At 42.6% G+C, this 25,760-nt stretch overlaps 1 protein-coding gene across 1 annotated transcript in view; it reads right to left on the reverse strand.

Annotated features, from left to right (window-relative positions):
- HSD17B12 (hydroxysteroid 17-beta dehydrogenase 12) overlaps positions 1-25,760 on the reverse strand; it is a 108,828-nt gene that overhangs the window by 16,842 nt on the left and 66,226 nt on the right. The window contains exons 4-8 of the mRNA XM_054970500.1: positions 25,062-25,172; positions 23,329-23,393; positions 21,733-21,777; positions 6,041-6,075; positions 3,029-3,110 (exon numbers count right to left, since the gene is read on the reverse strand). Of these exons, the coding sequence (XP_054826475.1) occupies positions 3,029-3,110; positions 6,041-6,075; positions 21,733-21,777; positions 23,329-23,393; positions 25,062-25,172 (338 nt within the window). The remainder of the gene's footprint in view (positions 1-3,028; positions 3,111-6,040; positions 6,076-21,732; positions 21,778-23,328; positions 23,394-25,061; positions 25,173-25,760) is intronic.

A 25,760-nucleotide genomic window follows, 5' to 3' on the forward strand; every position in this document is an offset into this window, starting at 1 on the left:
GCTTTCTCCCTGCCCAGCTGAGTGGTGGGCAGGTGGGTGAACTCCACCATCGCCTCCTTGGCCTGTGCATCAGCTGGACAGGGAGAAAGTGGTGGAGAAGTCCTGAGGCAGCAAGAAGGCCCAGCAGTCCGTGCATTCTTGGGGAGAGGAAGTGAATCGTCAGCAACATGGTTTGCCTTTTATATCTTAGGATATTGCTGAGATAGCTATTGGTTTCTCCCAGATGTCATTAATAAGGTCTCCTAACCCTTCCAAGATTGGAAAAACCACTACTGAGGCTGAGTCATTGTATAGACAGCTAAGTATCTTGTCTTTGGTTTTATGATCAGATGAGGACACATCCAGCTCCAATACCTTAGCCACTCAGGACGATTTTTGGAGAACATTCATAAGGGCAAACCAGGTCTAGTTCCCACTATATCATCAGGTGATGTCTCAAATACAGGCTTGGATCATGTCATCATAGTCTCATCCTCTTCGAGAGTATTGCTGCAACTTTAATTGTGAAGGGGACAGTGCAGGTAGCCATCATCTACCCATAGACGTAGAATCTACTGGATCCAGTAGAGATCTATGTTTCCCAGGGCCTTCAGGCCATTGACAATGGTGGTGGTGGGGAGGTAAACAGCAGGAGTAGCTGTTGTTGACTCAGATCCGATGTTACATCAGTGCCTGACATTCAGCAGTGCCTGACATGAACTGATATCCCTCCAGCTTATGGAACAGCTTTTCTCAGACCCGACTCTCTCGGATCTGAAGTTGGGATGGTACATGAAGCAGACAAGGACCTTGCACAGTGATGGTGCTTGGATCTGGGCACAGAACTGTCTCATGTAGCCCTATCACTAGTGTGTTGTGCTGAGTAGGACACGGTGCCATGGGTGTCAATTCCCCATCTGAGAACAAGTGTTCATGGGAATTTAAATGGGGAGAAGGAGTTTTGGGTGGGACCAATATAATGGCCTCATTTTCTATCTGTGTAGCTGAAGAGCGACTCTGATGAGATGATTTGGAATGGAACTTTGCAGAATGCTCACTCTTCTTTGGGTTTTTAGCAGGCAATTCCAAGGCGTGCCTCAGATCGAATATAAGTCGTGGAGAGTAGGATTTCCTACCCGTCAGATCTGACTTTGATGACTCTATGTAGCTGGCCCTGGACTGGCATTCCTTGCATGGTACGTGACTTAACTGCCAGTATCTTGGAGCCTGTTAGTACTCTCTACCATAAAGCAGTCTTCAAACGGAGAGCCCTCTCATTCCTGGTGTTGGGGAGGAAACTTTTGGCAGAACTTACATGTCACCATGTCGTGATCTGTGCCCAAACGCAGTAAACAGAGCTCATGTTTGTCAGTTTGGGTCATCTTTGTACTGCATTTGGTACATTTTTTGAAGAGGGCCTTTTGAGACATTAAGCCTTACAGTTCGACAAGCCGAGATCATTGGGCAGAAGGACATAGATGCACCAAAGAGCGAAACCATAACAAGCTGAAGAAGACCAAATAACTAACATGAAGCTAAAGACGTAGTTGAAAAATGAATTCAAAGCCAGGAAAAACACATTAAGTTAAAAGAAAGTAACCAGAGCTCATGAGCCAAGTTCTTCTCATGGCAGCTCAGAGAAAATTGAGAGAAGGAGGTCGCTTCTCCTGTATATCACTTGACCATTTAGGCAGGAAATCAGGTTGCGACATGAACGGGAGAAGTGGCCCCTAATAGAGCTTTAAGGAACCGATAGAAACTTCTCTGATTGACTAGCCTGCACATGCACAGTCCCCAATGAGGGACTGCACAGAAGAACAATGATGAACATTAAAAAATGACTATCCCTTGACAGCTGCAAAACTATGCTTGAATGGTGTGGGCAATACTTTCCCCCCCAAACCAAGCACTATACTTCTTGTGAGTTCCATAATTACAGTGCATTATGGTCTAGCTGCATATGCAATATTCACATCAACAAAACCATTGTTGGGATATTCCCAGTGACTGAACTCCAACCCCCTCAAATTCTTGAAGTGAGAAGATGATTGGCTAAGTGTGCTTACAAGTTATAGTAACTGCTCCCTAGTAACTATCACATTGTTCAAACTTCCAATGTTTCCAATATTTTCCAGTCCCGGTGAAATAATTTATATTGCTGTATGGCACAAGCAGTCTTTGTTTAACTGAAAATTACTTTGCAGTGAAAACATAGTATCGATGTATTGTCGAAGGCTTTCACGGCCGGAGAACGATGGTTGTTGTGGGTTTTTCGGGCTGTATTGCCGTGGTCTTGGCATTGTAGTTCCTGACGTTTCGCCAGCAGCTGTGGCTGGCATCTTCAGAGGAGATCTACACCTCTGAAGATGCCAGCCACAGCTGCTGGCGAAACGTCAGGAACTACAATGCCAAGACCACGGCAATACAGCCCGAAAAACCCACAACAACCAAAACATAGTATATTCACTGCTACGGAACTACTTCAAGGATGGAATTTTTTCTAACAGATGTGTTTTATACATTTTCAGAAAACATGGAAGTCAAACAAGTGCACAGAAAACATTTCTACCATGTTCACTATCCCTCACCAGGACCCTGCCAGAGGTTGGGGAACTGTCCAGTATAGTCAAGGGGTGGGAGGGGGTGGACTGCAGCAAGAAGGGGGAATTGGCAGTGTTGCATAAGCAGAACAAATTTCATGAATGAAGCAAGCAGGGGGTGCAATATTAATAGATTTTCTGCTTACTGCCACACCCAACAAATAATATCTATTTTCATGTTTCAGTAGTCACATATGTTACACCACGTTAAAGTCAGAGATAGGGCCCAATATGGAAAGTTTATATAGCTGAAATGGGTAAAATCATGTTGCAGTATTTCTTCCATTCACAGTAAAACCACTAATTTCTTTTCTTATATAAAAATATTTATTTTTTGTCATTTAAAATTAAAAGCTTTTAGCTAACTTGCAGGAAAAAGGAGATTTAATCACACCTTTTAACTAGTTCCATATACTTAAACATATGATATATCAAAAGGACATGTTTACCTTGGTTGCTGAGTAAAGGGTAACAAATGGAACTGGGTTATACCCAGCAAAAGAGGAAATATTCACTATTACTCCCTTGGACCTAAAAAAGGAAAGGAAAACAGTCAATGAGAATATTGGAAACAGAAAAAAATGGAACACATACTTCTAAAATGTTGTGTTAATAAACAGTTTATGAGCTCTTAATGTCCTTTAAGGCAATAAAACTTCAATTGATGAGTTTTTGGCTTATATCACATGTAACAGGCAAATTATGGTTTGGCTGACCATTCAGATCCAAGCCTTTGGTTCTCACACTTCCCATCTCTTTGTACACTTGTATTCTCATCCCCCTCCCTTTTGGGCAAAGCACTGTCTGTTACATGTGAAACCAACATTGGTTTTCACAAATCTAACTGCAAACTATGGTTTGATTGTGGTTTACAATTTCAACTTCCAAACAATGTTACTGGTGGTGGGGATAGGACAGGGTCATCTAAACTTGCATACTATGAATTCTCTTTATGTCTGAAATTTTCTAAATGTTTCATGCAAAGTGAAAATGGTAGCACTATTGGGACAGTGGACCAGTTGCAGACCTGGTAAATGCCGTAACTTCAGCATTCTCTGGAACCAGCCCCAAATCCATGAGGTATAAGACCTGACACCAGAAAGTAAAATCAGCACAACCACCCATATACACACATAGGACTCTATATACTCCAGAGTATGTTTAACTAAAGGAAATCAGTATGAGATTTTGCTCATGTAGCATACTTTTCAGTGATGCTGTGGTAAGACATGGTAACATGTAACTACATAACGTGACATATATAGGTGTCATGGTGCCCACAAATGGGTTTCCTAGTGCCCACTTGCTTCTCTCCGCAAACACCTATTCTCTAAAGCAAAGAGCCAACCCCAGCTATCTTTCACCTTACTGGAACAAATGCTTCACAAGTCCCATGAAGAACTCCCTCTGCGTCTGTAGGGAGTGTATATTTGGAAATAGCAACTTTCATCACAGGAAGATACTTGGCTTGGAACCTCCCAACATTTTGTAATTTCCCCCTCATGGCAACCATTTTCCTACTGGACCTATTTCTCAAGGCAACCATAGTGCGATTATACTTAATACAGTCGCTGGGCCAAGAGCCAAAAATGTATATATTGGTATCAAGATGGTAAAAATTCCTCTCTACTGTTGGAAATCTAATAAATCCCCCTACAAATAATTAATATTAATAATGCCTCTATCTATTATTGTTTTTGTAATCTAAGTCATAAATCAAAGAAAAATCAATTTCCCTCCACATTTTATAAGGTTTATAGGATATGGTACTTTACGTAATCCCGACAGTCACCTAACGTATATTAGAGTTACTGAAAGTACATTAGAGAATTGTAGCTTATTCTTTTGCCTTTCTAATGAGCCATTGCACAAAGAAATTGGGTACAGGCTGGAAAGACAAACTATTCCTTTAAACTTGGTACTGGTCTATCTGGGCACTGGCCCAACAGAACCTGTGTCATTCACAACAGCCAGTGGTAGAACATCAAAGAACAGAACCAAGCAGTATACAGCCACAAGCATAAGGCATTCCCTTGCTTCAGTTTGGTGATGTTAGGCTAAGTTGCAATAGTGTCCTTCACTTCAGTTTGATTTAGGTGGAATAGATGTGATTCTTTGGTGTGATGCTGGTTCCCTTGCTTCACATTGGGTGGGGGGGATTCCATTCCCTTTCTTCAGTTTACTTCTGTTGGGCTTTCTCTGGGATGAACTCAGCTTGCATCTGGTAGTGTGACATGGCCATGGCAGCCTTGCCTCAGTGTGTGTCTGCCCTGGGAGTCAGCTTTGACTTTTTCCCATAGGAAACAATGGAGTGTCTAGGGGGCACCTTCTTTGGCGGCCCACAGAGAGACACATCTCATTTAAGCTAATCTGTATGCTGTAAGAGTTCTTTGAAAATTTTATGATCATTCTTGTCACCCAGAAAGGATGGTATGCCACTCTCATTCATGGAGAATCTTCTACTGAATGCTACCCAGGAAGTATACATAGCAAGTGAAAAAAATGAAAACAAACCATAGCTATGAGATGTGCATACAAGCAAAGATCACGTGGAAAGGGACTTCACTATCTACACAACTGCTAGATTTGGAAAATATTCAAAAGCTCATATGTTTGAAATATTCTGTAACTGGTTACTGCAAGTTAGTAGGTGAAAGGAAAAGGACTTCTGCTAGCCAAGGTGAGCAAGAACTCTACCATGAGAATGCAAGAACAGATGAGCTTGGTGGGCGAGAGGGATCACCTCCAACAAGATTGGCATTTCAATTACTTCAAAGTGTCAAGACAGAGAAGTGGACTGCTATAGTACTGAAAAGAGCTGAAGACAGAAACAAGCTTTAAAGCTGGGCAAAGTGCTAGAATGCAATGTGCCAATAGGGACTCTCTCATGCAACAGTTAAAAGACTGAAAAACTGCAACAGGACCACTAGGAGCCATTAGTTTCACCAGCATTTTATGCAGGATGTGTTGTGTGTATCTGGCACTGAATGGTTGCTATGTATCAACATCATGTGCCTCTTGCTTTTGTATATGATTTTACTCTTTCCTCTAACCTGCCATATAACTGGAACTTATTCTCTGAATCCATTTTGCTTCCAGTGACTCTAAAAAATGGCTTTAAGAAGGTTGTTCCCAGGAACATCCTAGGGACCATAGCCACCCCCGCAGAATAGCAGGTTGTTGAGTTCACACCGATGAGTCAGATGGGCTTTGTAATTCCATTTTAAAAGAAAATCACCACAACAGTGGAGAAAGGAGAGGGGAAAATAAAAAAAGGGAATCAAGTGGAAAAGGCTTCCACCGTCTGATGATTCACACACCCAAAACCATGACTCACAAGGCATTACTCTGTCGTTAAAACATGGAGGCCAGGCTGATTAGTCATAGTAATGAATTTTTCAAAGAAAGGATTCTCCCCTATAAATAATGATGACTGTCTGGATAGTGTTTGCGTGACTCACCTTTCCAGCATGCGAGGCAGCACCAATCGTGTCATCTGAAAAAAATAAGTAAGAAAGATAATCCTGGTGATTGAGTAGGATGTAGACACCAGATTGAGGGAAGCCTTTCTCTGCTTCCTCATAAGCAAGCTGACCCCTCTTCACCTCAAAGTAGTCTAGAACTGAAGGCCTTGGTTTGAGGAGGCAGTTTATTTTTTTTCTTCCTACATAACTTAGCTCTGCCACAAAACATGTGTAATGAGTTAGATAACTCATCAGCACTTGAAACAGTGCAGAGAAGTAGAGTAGGCTCTTCCACAGCATTATCACAGCCACCCAAGCATCATTATGGTGTAACGTCTGTGGCAGAGTAACAGCTTTATCCTACAGTCCTTCTTGAATGCAGTAACGATCTAGACAGATACTTTCTGCATTATGGCAGAAGTGCAAGGAGCCTGTTTTGGACATCACTGCTATACAAGATTCAGATGAAGGCAGCAATACAAGTAAAGTTTTGTGAGGAATATTCAGAGGTGTGTAAACTACTATTGTTTTAAGATTAGGCTAGATTATCCTTTCATTCTATTCCATCATTGAGTCTTCTGAATAAAACAGTCATCCAAATATATAAACACTTTTTTCTACTGAGTATTATGTGGCAAACTGAATTTTAGGGGTGTAAATATAAAATATAATGGAGTATGAATATTTATAAATAAATACTTGGTTGGACAATGATTTTAGCAAATGAAAATTAATTCATCTACATAGAAAGAATACACAATCTACCAAGTGCTAACTATAACTAGGTTTCTTTCTTTCTTTCTTTCTTTCTTTCTTTCTTTCTTTCTTTCTTTCTTTTTCTTTCTTTCTTTCTTTCTTTCTTTCTTTCTTTCTTTCTTTCTTTCTTTCTTTGAATGTACAAACATTAACAGAACAAGGGAGAATATTAACCACCATCTTTTCTGTTTAAGCAGCAATATTAGATTAGCAAACCTAACTGAAATATGAGAGACTAAAGTGTTTTCTCGTATTTGCATTCAAGGTACATGATTCAGTCTTCCACTATGCTTACTGCCAAAGAGGGGAAACTGCAAGTCCCAGGAGGAGCACAAGCATGGATTTGTTCCAGTCAATGCCATCAATACTTAACACACTACAGAAGATAGCTCTGTGACTACTGATGAATGGCAAATCTGGCATTTATGATTTTAAAGGTACTATTTTCACTGCAAGACAGATCAATAAATAGAGGACCAGAATTGCGCTATATCATCACAGACCACCATGCTTTAATTTGAAGCACACCACTCCTGCCACTTTCAAATAGCATCATTTTTAAACAGGAAGAAAATCTGGCTTCAATTTGTAAAATAAATCGAGGTATCAGGAAATTAGAACTGTTCTACGCAAATGATTAGAGTCTGTCTTCAGACTCAAATTCTAGGTGCGTATTCTGGACTGGATCCTAAGACTATTCTCATGAGATGAGCACTTCTGTACTGAAAAGGGTGCAGGGAACTAATTTTCCTCTTCTACCTCAGTCTTCTATATTTCAACCCATGCTGTTCCCAAGGGATCATCAACCCTCAAGAGCCACATTTCGGGGACCACAACAGGCTGCAGTGGGAAGGATGAAAACAGATATATCCAACCCTCTATATTTTAATACAGCGCATCACTGGGGTTTGTACTACTGATAATACTAGAACAAACTTTATGGTTACCAGAGTTTGTGCTGTTTTGCACAGCACAAAGGCCAACTTCAAGGCAAGTGTTATGTCATACTATTAATGGCACTAAAACCAGACAGGAAAACTAGTATGTAACTGTTTCAGTTATACAAGTGACACTTACGACATTATATTATGGTGAAGCACACAAAGGAAGAAGTGTACTTTGCTGCTAGTATTTGGAATTTTAAAATCTCTAAACTCCTTTCATAAAAAATGACCCTAATTTTATGATGGAAAAGAAGATAGTAGATACCTCATAGGAGTCAAAAGCAGCAATGATATCCTTTCAGAGACTCAAGCTACTGGTAAATGCAGTGATCATCACTCAATGCCTGGTAAGAGGAATACTTCGTATTGTCTTCTATTAGGTTCTTATATATGTCATGCAATTATTGTGTTTTCATCTTTAAATAGCTTTGCTTACTATCATGAACTAGTTTGGGTGGCAGTGCTTGAAAGGATGTATTGAAAAAATAAGGAACTGGCTTCTGGTTTCTAAAGCATTTGTTTTTATTGTTTTCCTATCTTCTAAAGAGTTGCAATTTCAAACCAGACAGCCAATTACGCTTCCACAGAATGCTAAAATGAGAGGACCAAGGGATAACGGGGAAGACATTGGATAGAGAACTTTTTCTTCCTCTCCTATAGTACTAGGACTCAGCTGATGGGCAGTAAATTCAGGACAGACAAAAGGAAGTACTTCCTCACTTAATGAGTAATTAAAGTGTGGAGTTCAATGACAGTGGGCATAGTGATGACCACTAGCACAAATAGGTCCACCAATGGCTACTAATGAGGACTAAAGGAAAACTCCAGGGTTGGAAGCAGAATACCAGTACTAAGAGGCAACATTAGGGGAAGGCCTAGATTTGTTTGTTGGTCCTGATTGGTCACTGTATAAAACAGGATACTATATGGACCACTGGTCTGATCTAGCAGGGATCAAGAATGCAAATACATCATTGTTGCATGGTACTTCTGTTCTTTTAATAATCTTCAGTTACATAAGTAGAATGAACAAGCTGCAATGCTTTACTGGACTGGGATAAATTAAAACAACTGATATTAAAATGGAAGGTTGTAGAGATTACAATGGAAGACTTATAGCAGTGGATATTACAATTAGAGATGGGCACGAACCGCTTTACGAACTTCAAAAACCAACGAAATTGGCAATCGCGATCCGGCGGTTCGTGATTGTCCACGGCCAAGGAACCAGCGTTCAGGAGAAGGCCTGGTTCGGTGCGTTCGGCTGCAGTTCGGGAAGCCAGTCAGTCAGGCGCCAGCAATAAATTCCCCTGGCAACAGAGCCGGGAGAATGCCTGAACTCTGTCTGCGCTCCTTCTTTCACCCTGGAAACCCGAATGGAAACCCAGCTTACCTTGATCAATAATTACAAGCAAAAAACCGGAGGGGAAACAATACAAAAAGACCGTACGGGACAGTTTATGAATACTATTATTTACGGTGAAAACCTGCTGACAATTACACACTCAGCTCTTACATCATGTATATTTCATATGCAAATTCTATACAATAATAACAATAACAAGAGTCCCCAACCGAGGACTCTGTATTGTTATTGTTATTATTGTATAGAATTTGCATATGAAATATACATGATATAAGAGCTGAGTGTGTAATTGTCAGCAGGTTTTCACCGTAAATAATAGTATTCATAAACTGTCCCGTACGGTCTTTTTGTATTGTTTCCCCTCCGGTTTTTTGCTTGTAATTATTGACTGTAGTCTATCCGGGGGAAGCCCACTTTGTTGTTACCAGCTTACCTTGATCAGCAGGCCTTCCTTCCAACCTTGGAGCTGTAAAGCGGTTACAAGTTGGGAGAAGACACCCAGGGGAGGGAGGGGGAAGGGAGTGTTCTGTAGCCATGGGCGCTCCAATCTCATCCCTGCAAACCCTGATAGGCAGCTCTGATGACCAAACACAGACCTCCTGCATTGCTCAATGGGACCTGTGCTTATAAATAGCCACGGGCTCCCAGGCTGGGTTTCACTTTCAGCAAGCAGTGGAGTGGGACAGAGCTCTTGCTTGCCACTTGCTAGCCTTTGAGGAGAGAGACTGAGAGTATAACTGAGCTTGGATTTTTGTGGGAGTTTCCTGGGGGCCTTGGATTGGAGAGGGTGTAACTCCAAGATCCCTTTTGTAATCTTGTCCAAACTTGGGTGATGGCTGCAGGAGAGCCTGCAAAAGACTCCCCAGGAATATGGGCTCTCTAAGTGCCACGGGGGCCGTTCCGCGCCCCACGAACCTGTTCGGTAACGGAAAATGTTTGTTGAAGTTTGCGATCTCGGGATCATTGTCGGCACGAAACCGCGAACTGCTGGTTCGTCAAATCATTTTGGTTCGTGCCCATGTCTAATTACAATGGCAGGTTAACAGTGGCCATTTTATGTATATTTTGCATATGACCGTATCCTACACAACTATCTGGCCAGGTTTAGTATGCTCTTGTCAAGTGATCTGCTTTATTAAAAGGATGATCTTCATGTTTCCCTGTATGCTACCTGCTGCAATCGTTTCTGCATGTCAAAATTGCATCCCATGACTAGTGTAACCAACAATCTGGACTTGGAAGACTTGCTTTGCAAACCAATGTAAAGTTAACACCACACTAAATCACAGGATTGCACTAATAGATTCAAATCCATTATTAAATTGGGCAGCCATGGATATCCTACTCAGCATGTTATCTAAAATAGAAATTAAAAAATTACCTAAATCACAGAAAAAGTGATGATCAAGTTTATAAAGCAATTAACACATTAGAAGTGTAACTACTAACTGCTTCAACTATATTGTAAGAAAGCTTCTATAAAAGCAAGGGAAGTGAGAAGAGGGACTTGGTCAAAGAGCGAAATGCGACAACTATTTTAAAAAAACTTAATTTACAACCACTTACCAGCTTTTCAACTGAATGTGGAAAGTAAGCTGAACCACGTCAGTTCAGTGATTCACATTCAGATATTAAATTACTGCTTTATAGGCAGAATTTACCTTTAAAAAATCTCTGGAAGAACACGTTACATTGAAGCAGTAATTGTGGCAGTCTGGTCACTAGTCCTAGTGATATACAGGCAGCTATACAGGGGGGGAGAAGGTAACTATGTGAATCAGTATGTTTTGTTTCAGATTTGGGTAATCCTCGTCTTAATATATGGCTTCCTTTATGTCTCATCCTATTGGCTGCATTGACTATATAATGTGCACTGAGTATCAGTGAGAAATGTGGAAATATAGTAAATAAATAAATAAAACCAACAGGAGTATCACCAAACTCTTCTGAAGAATGAGGTTGTATGTAGGAGGGGAGGATGTGAAGTAGCTTTTAAGAATTTAAGCATCAGTTATCCAGATCTATATCTTTACCATACTGCAGCCAGACTAGTTAACTTGCTACACCTCCTACGTGATCCAGAACCTCCAATCTGCGCTAGAATATTACAGCCACTCCTAAAACAATACACTTTTAGCAATGTGATTTGGAATAGCTCAAAAGAATGCCCTGCAACGATTCGGCACGACATCTACTTAACATCATTACTGAAAATATGGGATCAGAACAGGAAATACCTAGTGCCAAAAATATCCAGATACTCTGCCTTTACATATCAACCATGGTTCAAACTGAGACAAGATAAAGCCTTCAATAAGTTTTGGAATGGGGTTAATTTAATGAGGTTAATAGATGTCTCATCTCATAACAACCTAATAGGAAAATCTGAAATAGAAATTATATAAGTCACAAAATCCACTGGTTTAGATATCTCCAATTACAAGAACTTGCAGATCATATTAATTTGAAAAAAATTCTCGACTCCCCAAAATCAGACTTTGAATGTCTTATAGACTTAGCTAAGCATCAGAGTAAAGGTCTGTTATCAAAAATATACAATATTTTACTATCTAATCAAAAAAACAGAACATGGAAATTCCAAGGTCAATGGCATACAGACTGCCAAAGTGAAAGGTCCAACAAAAGATGGAAACATATATAGTCACCCAACATTTACAAATCAAAATCTATTGTTACCAAATTACAGACTTATAAAATAATAAATAGATGGTACATAACACCCAAGAAACTGTCCCAAATCTCATCTTTTACCACATCAAACTGCTGGAAAAACTGCAGGGAGGGGGGTACATTTGCACACTGCTGGTGGGAATGTCCCTCTATAAAAAAATTTTGGAAGGATGTCCTGAAAGAAATCAAACAAATAATGGGGTATGAGATCCCCTTAGAACCAGAAATTCTTTTTCTAGATCAATGGGACAAATTTCAGATTCCAATTCCATCACTAAGAAAAGATTTTATAGCCACACAATTGGTAGCCGCAAAGAGTGCGATAGCCACGCTTTGGAAATCACAATCCACTCCCTCAATTAACAATTGGTATGCTAAAATTTGGGACCACTTTATCACGGAAAAAAACACAGTTGCGCTTACCGTAACTACTGTTCATTGACGTCTTCTGTGCAGACACACATGGGACTGCGCCTGTGCAGGCCTGCCGACCGGATTTTTCTTTTCTAGCCAACGTCCACTAGGGGGCGCACGTACGCACCAATGTGCATGCGCGGCTTTTCCCGCTCGAGCAACATTGGGCGACGTCGCCCCCTTCCCCTCAGTTTCTCCTTTGCCGCCGAATGCCTTCACATTATCTGGGAGAACACAGCGGGGTAGGAGGGAGGGTTGTGTGTCTGCACAGAAGACGTCAATGAACAGTAGTTACAGTAAGCGCAACTCTGTTTTCACTGTCCGTCTTCTGTGCAGCCCCACATGGGAGACTCACAAGCCACTTACCCAGGAGGCGGGCATGTGTTCTCATTGAAAAAGAGACTGAAGCACTGCTTGACCAACAGCAGCCTCTTTCCTTTCCCACACATCTAGTGCATAATGCTTAGCAAACGTGTCAGAAGACGACCACGTTGCAGCCCTGCAGATGTCTTGCAAGGGCACGCCCCTAAGGAAGGCCGCAGAGGCAGCTTGTGCTCTGGTGGAATGAGCTTTTACTTCCAAAAGGCAAGGTAACTTGGCATGCAAGTAGCAAGCCCTAACAGTCTGAGTAACCCAGCGAGAAATTGATTGAGCTGTAGCAGCTTTTCCCTTCCTGGGCCCATAATAGCACACAAACAGTTGTTTGGCACATCTAAACTGTGAAGTACGTTGAAGGTAAAATAAAATAGCTCTTCTCACATCCAAGGAACGTAAGGCCCTTTCAGAGTTATCGGAAGGGTCAGGAAAAAAGATAGTCAGGACAACGTCTTGTGAGGTATGAAACTGAGTGGAGACTTTGGGTCTAAAACGAAGGTCAGGTCTCAGAACCACTTTATTTTGATGGACCTTCAAAAAGGGCGGATCCCACCTTAGGGCCTCCAACTCGCGGGCAGATGTAATGGCGATCAAGAAAGCCACTTTCCAGAACAACCATCTTAATTCACAAGTAGCCAGAGGTTCGAAGGGCGATTTCATAAGCCCCGCCAATACTACTTGCAGTGACCATTGGGGAACAATTTCCTTGACTTGTGGAAACATGTTATACAACCCCTTTAAAAAAGACTTCGACAAATTGTGGGAGAAAACCGTTTTCCCATCTATCTTAGGGTGGAAGGCTGAAATAGCTGCCAAATAAACTTTAATAGAGGAATTAGAGAGTCCCCCATCCTTTAGAGACAGAAGGAACTCAAACACAGGTGACAGATTGCAATCCCAAACATTCACCCCTTTGTCATTAGCCCAGGCTTCAAAACGCTTCCATTTAGCAGAGTATGACCTGCGAGTAGTGTCCCTGCGTGCATTCAGCAAAATCTCAGCTACTCTGTCAGACATCCCTTCCGACCCAGAATGTTCCAAGCAGTGAGGCTCAGTTTGGGTAGGTCGTGATACCAAACCCCTTTGTCGGACAGAAGGTCCGGGTTCAGGGTGAACCAATAATATGACCCCTGTGAAAGCTGCATGACATGTTGGAACCAAGCTTGTCTGGGCCAAAAGGGTGTCACTAGAATAATGTGAGGCTCATCCCTCTGAATTTTGCTGATGACTCGAGAGAACAGCGGGAACGGAGGGAAGGCATAAAACAGGTGCCCTGTCCAGCGTATCTGGAACGTGTCCCCGAGGGAGTAGTGACCTAGACCTCCCCTGGAGCAAAATCGTGGGGCCTTCTTGTTGTCCTCCGATGCAAAGAGGTCTATGTCTGGGAACCCCCAGTCCAAAAAGATGGCGTTCAGGTAGCCGTCTGCTATGGTCCATTTGTAGCTGTCGGATCGCATACGACTCAGTTTGTCCGCGATAACATTGGTGGTGCCAGGAATATGGACCGCATGAATGAACACGCCTCTGTCCATGGCCCATTCCCAAATCCAAACGGCCTCGTCGCAGAGAGCCTTGGAGGTAGTGCCCCCTTGCTTGTTCAGGTAGAACATCGTGGTGCAATTGTCCGTGAGTACCTGAACGGACTTCTGCTGCAGCGTGTCTGCGAATGCGATAAGGGCATAATGGACCACTCTCAATTCTAGCAGGTTAATGTGATCTTCCCTTTCCTGCTCTGACCAGACCCCATGTGCCCTAAGGGCACCACACTGCGCTCCCCATCCTATTGTGGAGGCATCAGTTGAGATCGTGATCTCAATTTGGATGGACCCAAATGCAATACCCCCAAAGAGGTTAGACTCATTAAGCCACCATCGTAAGGTACGGAGAACCCCTCTAGGGATGGAGTACCGCTTGTTCTGGGATTCGTGTTCAAAATCATGAACAGAGAGGAACCACAGCTGGAGAGGTCGCATGTGCAACCGGGCCATAGGGGTAACTGCCGTAGAAGAGGCCATAAGGCCCAGCAGTCTCTGGATAGCCGTTACCGACTGGAACCTACATCTCGAAAAGAGATTCACCATCCTGCCAATCTTTAGAGCACGTTCCCTGGGCAGAAAACCTTTATTTACATTGCCATCCAGTTCCATACCGATAAACAGTATTCTCCTGGACGGGGTAAGGTTAGATTTTTTGAGGTTAACCAAAAGTCCTAACCTGGAGCAGGTGAGCATCACCTTATTAATTTGGGTCAGGAGTGCATCAGCAGAGGGTGCTGCCAAAAGCCAATCGTCAAGATAGGGATAGATGGTACAACCTTGTTCCCTCAAGTATGCCACTACAACAGCCATACATTTAGAAAAAACCCAGGGGGCTGTTGACAATCCAAAAGGGAGTACCTGATAATGGTAGGCCTTACTGTTACAAAGGAACCTGAGGTATTTCCTATGACTAGGGTGGATGGCAATGTGGAAGTATGCGTCCCTGAGATCCAGGACGGCGAACCACATGTCTTCAGGCATTAACTGGAGGACTGTATTTAAGGTAAGCATTCTGAACCGCTTAACGAGAACGAATTTATTCAATTCTCTCAGGTCTAAGATGGCTCGTACACCTCCATCCTTCTTGTCTACAAGGAACATCCTAGAGTAAAAACCCAAGAGGGGGTCCTGAGGGAGTACTTCATGTACGGCTCCCTTCTCCAGCAGCGCTACAACCTCAGCCTGTAACTTTTCAGAAGAGGATTGTGCTGAGTGATCAGGAAGAGACAACACTGGGTAAACATCAAACTGAATTTTATAACCAACTGTAACAATGTTAAGCACCCAACTATCAGTGGTAATCTCTGCCCATGCTGAGGCAAACTGAGCTAACCTGTTACCGAACACGACAGATTGTTCAAATTCTAGTCAGAACTGTTTAGGCTGAGTTGCTGACTCTTTGGCATCGTGGGCTTGGTGACCACGACGTGGGCGGTAGCTAGGCCTCCGGCACTGGAAAGAGCTCGCAGGCGGCTGGAACTGCCTGTAGGACCCATAGTGCGGATACGGTTGATATCTCTGCTGTCGACCATGATAGCCCTGCGAGTAACGATACTGGAATCAATTCTCGGTGAATAGCCTGGTTGGGAGAATACCGTAGGAACAGGCTGTCAGCCGATCTTTACGTTTCTGCAACAGGTATTCATCCGTTTTTGATTAAAACAGCGACTGACCCTCAAAGGGCAGATTTTCCACTTTGTTTCGTGTCTCGACAGGCAGTGCAGTTGTGCGGAGCCACGAGTGTCTGTGGAGCACGATGGATGATGCTAATGCTCTCACAGAGGTGTCAACCGTGTCGCGGCCAGCATTTATCTGTTGTCGTGACAATAGTAGGGCCTCATCAAGCACTACCTTCGCCAACACTCTCTGGTCTGCCGGAAGCTTTTCCATGAAGACCGCCATGCGATTCCAGAGGAAAATTTGATAGGCACCCATGATGGCCGAGTAATTAGAGATCTTGAGTGTTAGGGCAGCAGACGGATATAATTTCTTGCCCAAAGAATCGAGCTTCCTGCTCTCTTTGTCGATGGGCACAGCATAGGACCCTTGGCATTGACGGGTCTGCATCTCCTCAGTAATGAGGGAAGAAGGCAGTGGATGTGCAAAGAGATACGTACAGACGTCATCTCTTATCTTATACAGAGCTTCTAGCTTACGATATGTCGGGTAAACGGAAGCCGGTTTGTCACAGATTGCGGTAATGATTTCCACCAAGCCTTCAGTGAACGGGAAGGCAATGGTTGGAGGATTCCCAGACTGGACATACTGCAGGATCTTATCCTTTGGTTTCGGATCTACAGCCGAGATCTCAATGTCCAAAGAACGGGCCATACGGATCATCTGCTCAGTATAGAGCCGGTAGTCTTCCGAAGGTGAAATACGACCAGTCCCAATAATGATGTCATCAGGTGACGGGTCAGACGGAGGGCTAGGGCTTGGACCTTGGTAAGGCTCAGGCTGTTGGTAGGGCGAAACATGCCCGGGAGAGCCACAGTGGGAGAACTCACTCCGAGTGTCACCCCAATACTCTCTGCCAAAGAACGGAGAATAGGATCTGTGAGACCTTCCCCTTCATATCCACCCCTAGGCAAGCCATAAGGTAGATCTTCTCTACCAGTGTAGTCACCAGCAGACCACTTATGGGCCACACAAGGTGGAGCGTCGGGCAGGTCACCGTCATCAGCAGAGGAATGGTATGACGGAGACGACAGGTGCGGTGAAGGAGTCGTGGGTTTCCCCCTGACCACCTCATCAGTTTGGACGGAAGTCGATTATCTGTGCTTCGACTTCTTTTTAGCCTTCTTCTCGCCTTTGGAGGCTAAGCCCTGGTCAGCGCTTCGACGCCGGTCCATCGGATCCGGCGGTGTCTGAGTAGGCAACGGATCCAAAGCCCTTGGTTCCGACCTGGCACTAGGCTTCGGAACGAGGCTGGGGCGAGTCGGCTCTGTATGCTTCGGAACCGATGATGTTGGTTCCAGCGTCGGATCCGACGGGTCAGGAGCCAATCCGGCTGGGATGTTCAGATCCGATGAAGTCCTCTGCACCTTCGCAGCCGGAGGGCAGTTCCGACCTCGTCGGGGACTTGGAGCGGTGTCGCCGCTTCCGAGTCGAATCCGACTTCGGGGTCTGATGTTTGCAATCCGAAGTGGAGCCCGGAGCGTCTTTCGGATCCGAGGTCGGAGTCGGGGCTTGTCGGATCCGATCTGGCGAGCGGGAGCGAGAGGTGGAAGCGGAGCCATGAACGGATTGTCCGACCACCGAAGGGGTTTCGGCCGTCCCACTAACTGGCGGTGGTCCTCCAGGGGTATCAGGGGCTCCCGACGCCCGCATAGCCCTCCTCCAAAGCAAGGCATTCAACCTGTTCGCCCTCTCAGCCCTGGCCTTAGGCGTGAACTGTTGACAATGCTCACATCTCTCAACGATGTGTCCTTCACCCAAGCACTCGAGGCAAATGGAATGGCCATCCGTTCTCGTCATTTTCGTCGAACAGGTCGAACAGCGCTTAAACAGCGACTTCTCAGACATACTTGACAGAAAGAATAAAAGATCTCTCTCTCAAAATGGCGTTTCTTCTCACAGCGGACAGCTAGATCTTCGGCGGCAAAGAAGAAACTGAGGGGAAGGGGGCGACGTCGCCCAATGTCGCTCGGGCAGGAAAAGCCGCGCATGCGCATTGGTGCGTACGTGCGCCCCCTAGTGGACGTTGGCTAGAAAAGAAAAATCCGGTCGGCAGGCCTGTGCAGGCGCAGTCCCATGTGGGGCTGCACAGAAGACAGACAGTGAATTATATGATAAATTATATCAAGCAGAGCACTTCCCAAGCACTACTAACTTTTTAGAGAAATGGATCCCTTTCTTTGAATATCTGGAAGTTAACAACTCTCTACCAGGTTTTAAAACTTTCCATATGTATACAACTATGTAAGTCATCTTCACACTAAATATAATGCATGTAATACTGAGGGCAACTGGAAAAAATAGTTTTGGACTTCTGTCCACAGCATGCTATGAGTTCAGCAAGTATTCTAAAGTTTTCTATTATCTCCTGAAGTTTATTATAAAGGGTGAAAATTACGGTAATCCCGCAAACTATTATTTTAAGGAAAAACAGATTAGACCTGGTGGTAGATTGTTACATAGAAAGAGAGACCTCACTATTCCAGCAAGATGGAAACATGGTAAGGGCTCCAAGAAACCGATGTGGATGAACAGAGAGCTCCAGAATAAGCTAAGGGAGAAAAAGGAAATATTCAGGAAATGGAGAGAAGGACAGACCTCTAAAGAGGAATATATGAGGGTTACTAGGTACTGCAGATCAGCCATTAGAGAAGCCAAAGCTCAATATGAGCTGGGTCTGGCCAGGGGGGCTCGTTACAATAAGAAAAACTTCTACAGATATGTGAGAAGCAAACGCAAGGTAAAAGAGGCAATTGGACCACTATTGGGAGTAGAAAGAGAAACTCTGACAGGGGACAGAGAAAAAGCAGACCCTTGAACTGAAATACCACCACGGAAAAACGGACCTCTGAATTTTTTGGCTTTTGACTGTGAGCAATATTAGACTATGGCCTGATGAAAGATCACATTATCTGAAACGAGTGAAGAGAGATAAGGCCGGCTTGGCTCGTTGCCTCTCTATCAGCCTTGCCTTCCACCCTCCTCCAGTGTTTGTGGCATTTTCCTCCGTCAGTTATCTTCGACAAAAATTGAGCTGACTCACCAGCAGCCCAGAGCTTCGCAATGATTCCTTTACACCTGCAGAAGAATTAATGGGACTTTTCCCTTTTCCTCTCAGATAAGCTGTTGTATAGCTCCTCTCCCTAGATGGAGTTTGCCTAACGTCTTCACTATTGTATTTATGACTTTTCCTTAAACAGTGATATTTATTGATATACTTTGCATTATACCCTTTTGATTGTGGGTGTTGTGACTTTTTCACACTGTTTTTTGTTGAATCCAATAATATTTACATTGTGTCCCAATTGTAGCACTCTTCGTTGTATTGTTGGTTGGTTCCATTGTGTGAGGAAGTGGGTCCCCCTTTTTTTTGGCTAGTTGACATTGACAGAGAGGTTGTGGAGAGGCACCTGGCTGCACTGGATGAATACAAATCCCCTGGGCCAGATGGTGTACACCCAAGAGTGCTCAAAGAACTTCCTAGAGAACTTGCAGGGCCTCTGTCCATCAACTTCAAGACTCCTGGAGGACTGGGGATGTGCCACAAGACTGGAGAAGAGCAAATCTTATCCAAATCTTTAAGAAAGGGAAGAAGGATGACCCGGGAAACTACAGGCCAGTCAGTCTGACTACTGTTGCTGGGAAGATATTAAAGCAGATTTTAAAGGGATCAATCTGTACACATCTGAAGGACCACTTAGTGATCCAGGGAAGTCAACATGGTTTTGTCCCCAACAGATTTTGTCAGACCAACCTGGTTTCCTTCTTTGATAAAATGATGAGCTTACTGGATAGTGGGAACTCTGTCGACATGATTTACCTGGATTTCAACAAAGCTTTTTATAAGGTTCCCCATGACATTCTAATGGGTAAACTGGAAGGCTGTGGACTGGACTATAGGACAGTTTGGTGGATAGGGAACTGGTTAGAGGACCGCACTCAAAGAGTGGTGGTCAATGGCGTTTCATCAGATTGGAGGGAGGTGTCCAGTGAGGTGCCGCAGGGCTTGGTTTTGGGCCTGGTACTTTTCAATATTTTTATCAATGATCTGGATGAAGGAATAAACGGGCTACTCATTAAATTTGCTGATGATACCAAATTGGGAGGAGTGGCAAACACCCAAGAAGATAGAGTTAAAATTCAACAAGACCTGAATACTCTGGAGAAGTGGGTGGTTGTGAACAGGATGCAATTCAACATAGATAACTGCACAGTATTACATCTGGGCCACAAAAATGTGAAGCACAAATACTGAATGGGGGATACACTTCTGGGTAGTAGTGTATGCAAAAGAGATCTTGGGGTAAGAGTGGACTGTAAACTAAATATGAGCAGTCAGTGTGATGTGGTAGCAAAAAAGGTAAACTCAGTCTTGGGTTATATCAAAAGGGCCATTGCATCAAAATCGCAGGTCATAGTCCCTCTCTATACTGCCCTGGTCAGGCTGCACCTGAAGTACTGTGTGCAGTTCTGGAGGCCTCACTTCAAAAAGGATGTGGACAAAATCGAGAGGGTGCAGAAGAGAATGATGAGGATGATCAGGGGTCTGGAGACTGAGCCCTACGAGGAAAGGCTGAGGGCTTCGAGAATGTTTCGTTTGGAGGAGATTGAGGGGGGACGTGATTGCTCTCTTTAAATTTCTGAAAGGCTGTCATTTGGAGGAAGGCAAGGAGCTGTTCCAGTTGGCAGCAAAGGATAGGACCCGAAGCAATGGGCTTAAATTACATGCAGGAAGGTACCAGCTGGACTTTTTCACCGTCAGAATAGTTCAAAGGTGGAATCAGCTGCCTAGGGAGGTGGTGAGCTCTGCTTCACTGGCAGTTTTCAAGAAGAGGCTGGATGAATATTTGTCAAGGATGCTTTAGGCTCATCCTGCATTGGGCAGGAGGTTGGGCTAGAACGTCTGTATGGCCCCTTCCAACTCTGTAATTCTGTGACAGTAAGTTGTAGTCCAGTTTAAAGAGAAGTAAATTGTTAAGTAATCTGAAATTTAAACAGTTATCGGACATCAGACGTTGTTCGTTCAAAGGACATCAACAGTACTGCTTTGAGATTTTAGGAAATATGGAAGAGACTAAATTCTAGAAATCTGATTAAATTATCAAACAGATAATGTATACAATCAGCCTATTAAGTGTCAGATTGTGCTCTAAATTCACAATTTAGAATTACTTTAACTTTTCATTTTATGATTTTTTTAATCTGCGTCCAAGAATCGGGTCTGCAGAGAATGAGGTACTGCGTGAAGAAAAGAGGCAGAGACAGGAGTACTGCACATGACAGATTTCCACGTGTTGAACGTGGTTCTAAAAATGTTGGGATAGACACACATCTTATTCTAGAATTGGCAACTTCTGGCAAGTGTGTTGAATTACATGCAAGACTATTTTGTTCAGCATGCTCCCAACACGAGCAGAACCACTGGTGTTCACCATACTCTCAGTGAGTCTTGCCAAATAAAATCCTCATCTCCCCTCCTAAGTTTTGTTTAACAGCATACCAGTATCACCACAAACAGGTCCTTTTGGAATTTTTTAGCACAACAAACCTTCCTCCCTTTAGATCACATGACAAGCCACATCTAACACCAAACTGTCAGGAGTTTAAATGTGGGCATCTTAACAAACTGAAGTTTCTATCTTCCTCATTAACTGAACTACAAGTCAAAATTAGCCGTTGTTAACAATGTTGATTACTAGAAAAGAAACAAACCTCAGTTTATTAAGGCTCCCACACTGAGGCATCACAAAAGACTCAAGTCAAACAGAATACTGACATCTTCAGTATCAGCCAGTCACTTAAGGAAAGGAAGAAGAGCATGTGCAATCCCGACAATTAACCAAGTTTACAAACTCCAAGTTGTTTGTGATATGTGAATGTAGCCTAAGACTATTTCATCTTATAGAATTCTTTCCAAATGGCACTTACCTTGCATACTGATAAGACATTAATGTTAATCAATCTGTCAATTGCCTACAAAGAAGAAAAACAAGTTATCTACAACGAACATGACTATAGGATATAATATATAATACAAGCTCTGGAAAAACAAGAACTGCACTGAGATGCATTATAAATTTTTAAATGTTCAGACACAGAAGTAAGTGGATGGTAAAAGTAGTAACAAAATTAAAATTTAACAACTAAGGCAAAATAAGATATTTCAAGCTATTACACAGGCCTACTACTCCAATATTTAATACCTAGAAAAGAATTTTTAAAAAATGTACACAGGTTTGTTAACCAGGCCTGTAAAAATCACACTGTAATTAACTTTGGGTTGGATCCTACCAGTTCAACTGGTTCAGAATGTGGTTAGGTTATCTGAAACCTGATGTAACAAGATTGCTTTGCCTGTATTAAGAAATCTGTATTGGCTCCTAGTTTTATTACAGTGCCAGTCATAATTTCCTAGGGCATAAAGGTACCTTCCCATGACGCATGACATCTTGGATCACAGAAAAGCCTCTGAGCTATATCACCACATGGGCACTGACAAAACAAAAATGGTAGGACTCGGTCCCCAACTTTGCAATGTAGCAAGACAGAAAGTTGGACAAGGAAAAGCTTATGTTTCGTATTCAGGACAATTACTTTCAAGTAACACACTGCATACCTTATTTACTTATTTCAAATTATTTACATATTTTAAATTGGATGCACAGCACAGAATCAAGATTAGTAAAACAACTGCTAATGAATGAACCATTCTACATGTTGCAGAACCATGCAATTAGAAGTAGCTGAACTGCTTTCTTAATATTTGAATTTGATCAATTTTCAACTTTCCTTTAAAAGAAACTGATCACAAAAATGGTATTACCTATTTTTATGCATAATATTTGATAAATGATTGAAGTTAAAGGGTTTCTTTAATATTAGACACACTTTCAGTGCAATCCTAAGCAGAGTTACTCAAGTCTCAGCCCTCTAATTTCAGTGGTCTTAAACTGGAGTAACTCTGCTAATGATTGGAGTTTAAACTCTTATGTTTGAGAATGATTAAGTTTATGTAAACTTTAACACATAAACTGACACTGAGAGATCTCTGTCTTTTGGTGCTACACCTCTGAAGATGCCAGCCACAGCTGCTGGTGAAACATCAGGAACTACAATGCCAAGACCACGGCTATACAGCCCGGAAAATCCACAACAACCATCGTTCTCCGGCCGTGAAAGCCTTCAACAATATATTTAACACATAAATTTTGTATATTTAGGTATTACATGTACAAAAGAATTTAAATTAGTATGTTTAACACATTCCACGGTATATGTAGATCTACCTTTGAAAAAGTTCACCTGAAAAGAATTACGATTTCAGGGTCACTGTAAACCCTAGATTTGGTATTCAAATTAGTTTATGGGACTGCCTAGGAACTTCTCAGTTTCTCGTTACCAAATTCTATCCAACTCTTTGAGTTTTAACCGTGACATTTACATTAACTTATCAAAATGTGTGTTTAATTATTTACATGTCTAATGTAATTGTAAGACAGGACAAAAAGAAAAGAGCACACTTACTTTATCCAGGTCTGGGATCTCAAGAAAGTATTGAGGATATGAATAGGAAGCACCCACATTGTTCACTGAAACAAAATATATTTTATTTTAAGTCACATGAGAGAAGCCACAGGAAAATAAACAGGTCCATAGATTAGAGGAGTCTGATATCAAACATAGTTCTGGCCACAGATACATAGGTGATTAGAGAAAGTTGTTATATTTCACAGAGAACAGTTTCATCTCATATTAGATGGTAACACATGATCTTCCATTATTAGCACCTAGTACTCCTAGCTTCTAGCTACATATGATGAACTTCAGCAAGGCATCCATTGTGGTTCTATTCATTTGCAATGTTTGTGGGAAAATGTATCTATGGAGAAATCTGGAAGATGAGAAAGCATCTACAAGATTCCCAAGTCAAATCATCACCGGGACATTAGATGGCAGCATAAACCAATATGTAGTGTACCACCTCCTTGAAGGCAGTGTGTGAAGTACTTCTGGAGAAGACAAAAATGGAGAGAGTGCAAGAGCACTGCAGAAGAAATCTCATTAATGACAGTCTTACCATATTAAGTATTCTATATTTTCAAATACTGCATGCTTTCGAAAGGTTTTTTGTCTTGCTCCTGTGCTGTTCAGAGACTTACTATATAGGGATTTGCCAATTTAACCACTGTAACAAAGCTGTTTTCACACTTTTCAAATCTGCAAAATCTGCCCTCCTGTCACCCCCAACCAATTGGCAGCTCATAACTGTACTGAATAGTAATTGTTTCAAAGCTTATTTTTCAATGAAATTATATATCCAAAACTCTAAATTGCATACAAATACTGCCATGGAAACTTAGCACAGCCTCCCATTGCATAGAAAGATAGCTGGCAAGGTTTAGAATCACAGAGCTGGAAGGGACCCCATGTATCATATAATCCAACCCCCTGTACAATGCAGGAAATTCACAGCTAACCCATAACCGTCTAATGACCCCTGCTCAATGTCCAGAAAAAGGCAAAGAACTCCAGGATCCCTGGCCAATCTGGTCTAGCGGACAACTCTTTCCTGCCCCCAAAGTAATAACTGGCATTATGCTGGGCATATAAGAAAGGGCTACAACAGCCGAGCACTGACTCATCCCTTCCTGCCCTCACTCCTACAACCTGCTTAAGCTCATACTGGCTCACAGAATCAGAGGCTAGCAGAAGCTAGATGGCTGACAGATGGCTGTCTAGCCTCTGCTTAAAACCTTTCAAAGGAGAACCTACCACCTCCCAAGGAACCCTATTCCACTGGTTAACCGCTCTAACCATCAGGAAGTTCTTCCTAATGTTTAGCCCATAATGTTTTTGGTTTAATTTTAATTCATGGGTTCTGGTCTGACCCTCTGGAGCTTTTCCAGCTGGGCAATCCTGACTAGTCTTATCCTCAAGTAACTGCATTTCTGCAGTGGGTGATTCCAATGTAAAAACTGATTTGATGCCCAAGCTCTTCATCATTAAGTTTTAATAATTTTCTGTTTAGATTCCAGAGAGACCCTAGGCTACAATGCTGAGAGACAGTGTAGACTGAGATCCACATTATCTTTCTAAGCAACTGTAGCCAGAGAGAACAATTTTTTTCATTTCTGAATGACAGCAGTATGAACTACCAAACTTAATTTCAACAAGAGGACATTAAGAAATGTTTAATTTTACCTTTTCATTTTTTTCTAGAACATAACAGCAAAGACTCAGTAAACCAAGATACAAACCTAGGATACCAATCTCAAGACCTTCCAATTCCTCTTTTATCTTATCATAAATAGCTTCTCGATCTTCAAAGTCGGCAACAATAGTTTTTGTTTCTACTTTGAACTTCTCACCTGAAACAAAAGGAGAAAAAAGCAATAAACACAGAAAATTTTGTCTCATGTTATCAAATATACCATCATTGCATGCACTCACTATCAGAAAATGGCTCAGATGTCTACAGCTTATATGAATTTTCTACCATCAGTGGGGTTACATGTTATCATAAAAGTGTTTTAGCCAACTTGTGCCACTTTAGGATGCTTAGATCAGGTGCCAAACAACTGTTAGTGGTCCCTGGCCCCAGAGAGGCCCGCTTAGCCTCGACGAGAGCCAGGGCCTTTTCGGTCCTAACTCCAACCTGATGGAACGCTCTGTCCAACAAGACCAGGGCCCTTCCACCAGGCCTGCAAGACAGAGCTGTTCTGCCAGGTGTACGGCTGGGGCTGAGCTGGGACCCTACCAGCCAAATAGAGGTGAACACCCTCCCTACTAAAGGCATCTGCCATCAAACTGTTTTAACCAACCACACAAGTAATTTTAATATGGTGGAGCAGTTGGCAGACTGATTGATCAACTGACTATTCCTGCGCTGCTTTTTTGTACCTTTTTAAGTATTTATATTGCACTGTTTTATATGGTTGTTTTAAAATTGTAAAATG

The sequence above is a fragment of the Eublepharis macularius genome, chromosome 2, assembly GCF_028583425.1.
Source record: "Eublepharis macularius isolate TG4126 chromosome 2, MPM_Emac_v1.0, whole genome shotgun sequence".
Lineage (NCBI taxonomy): Eukaryota > Metazoa > Chordata > Lepidosauria > Squamata > Eublepharidae > Eublepharis > Eublepharis macularius.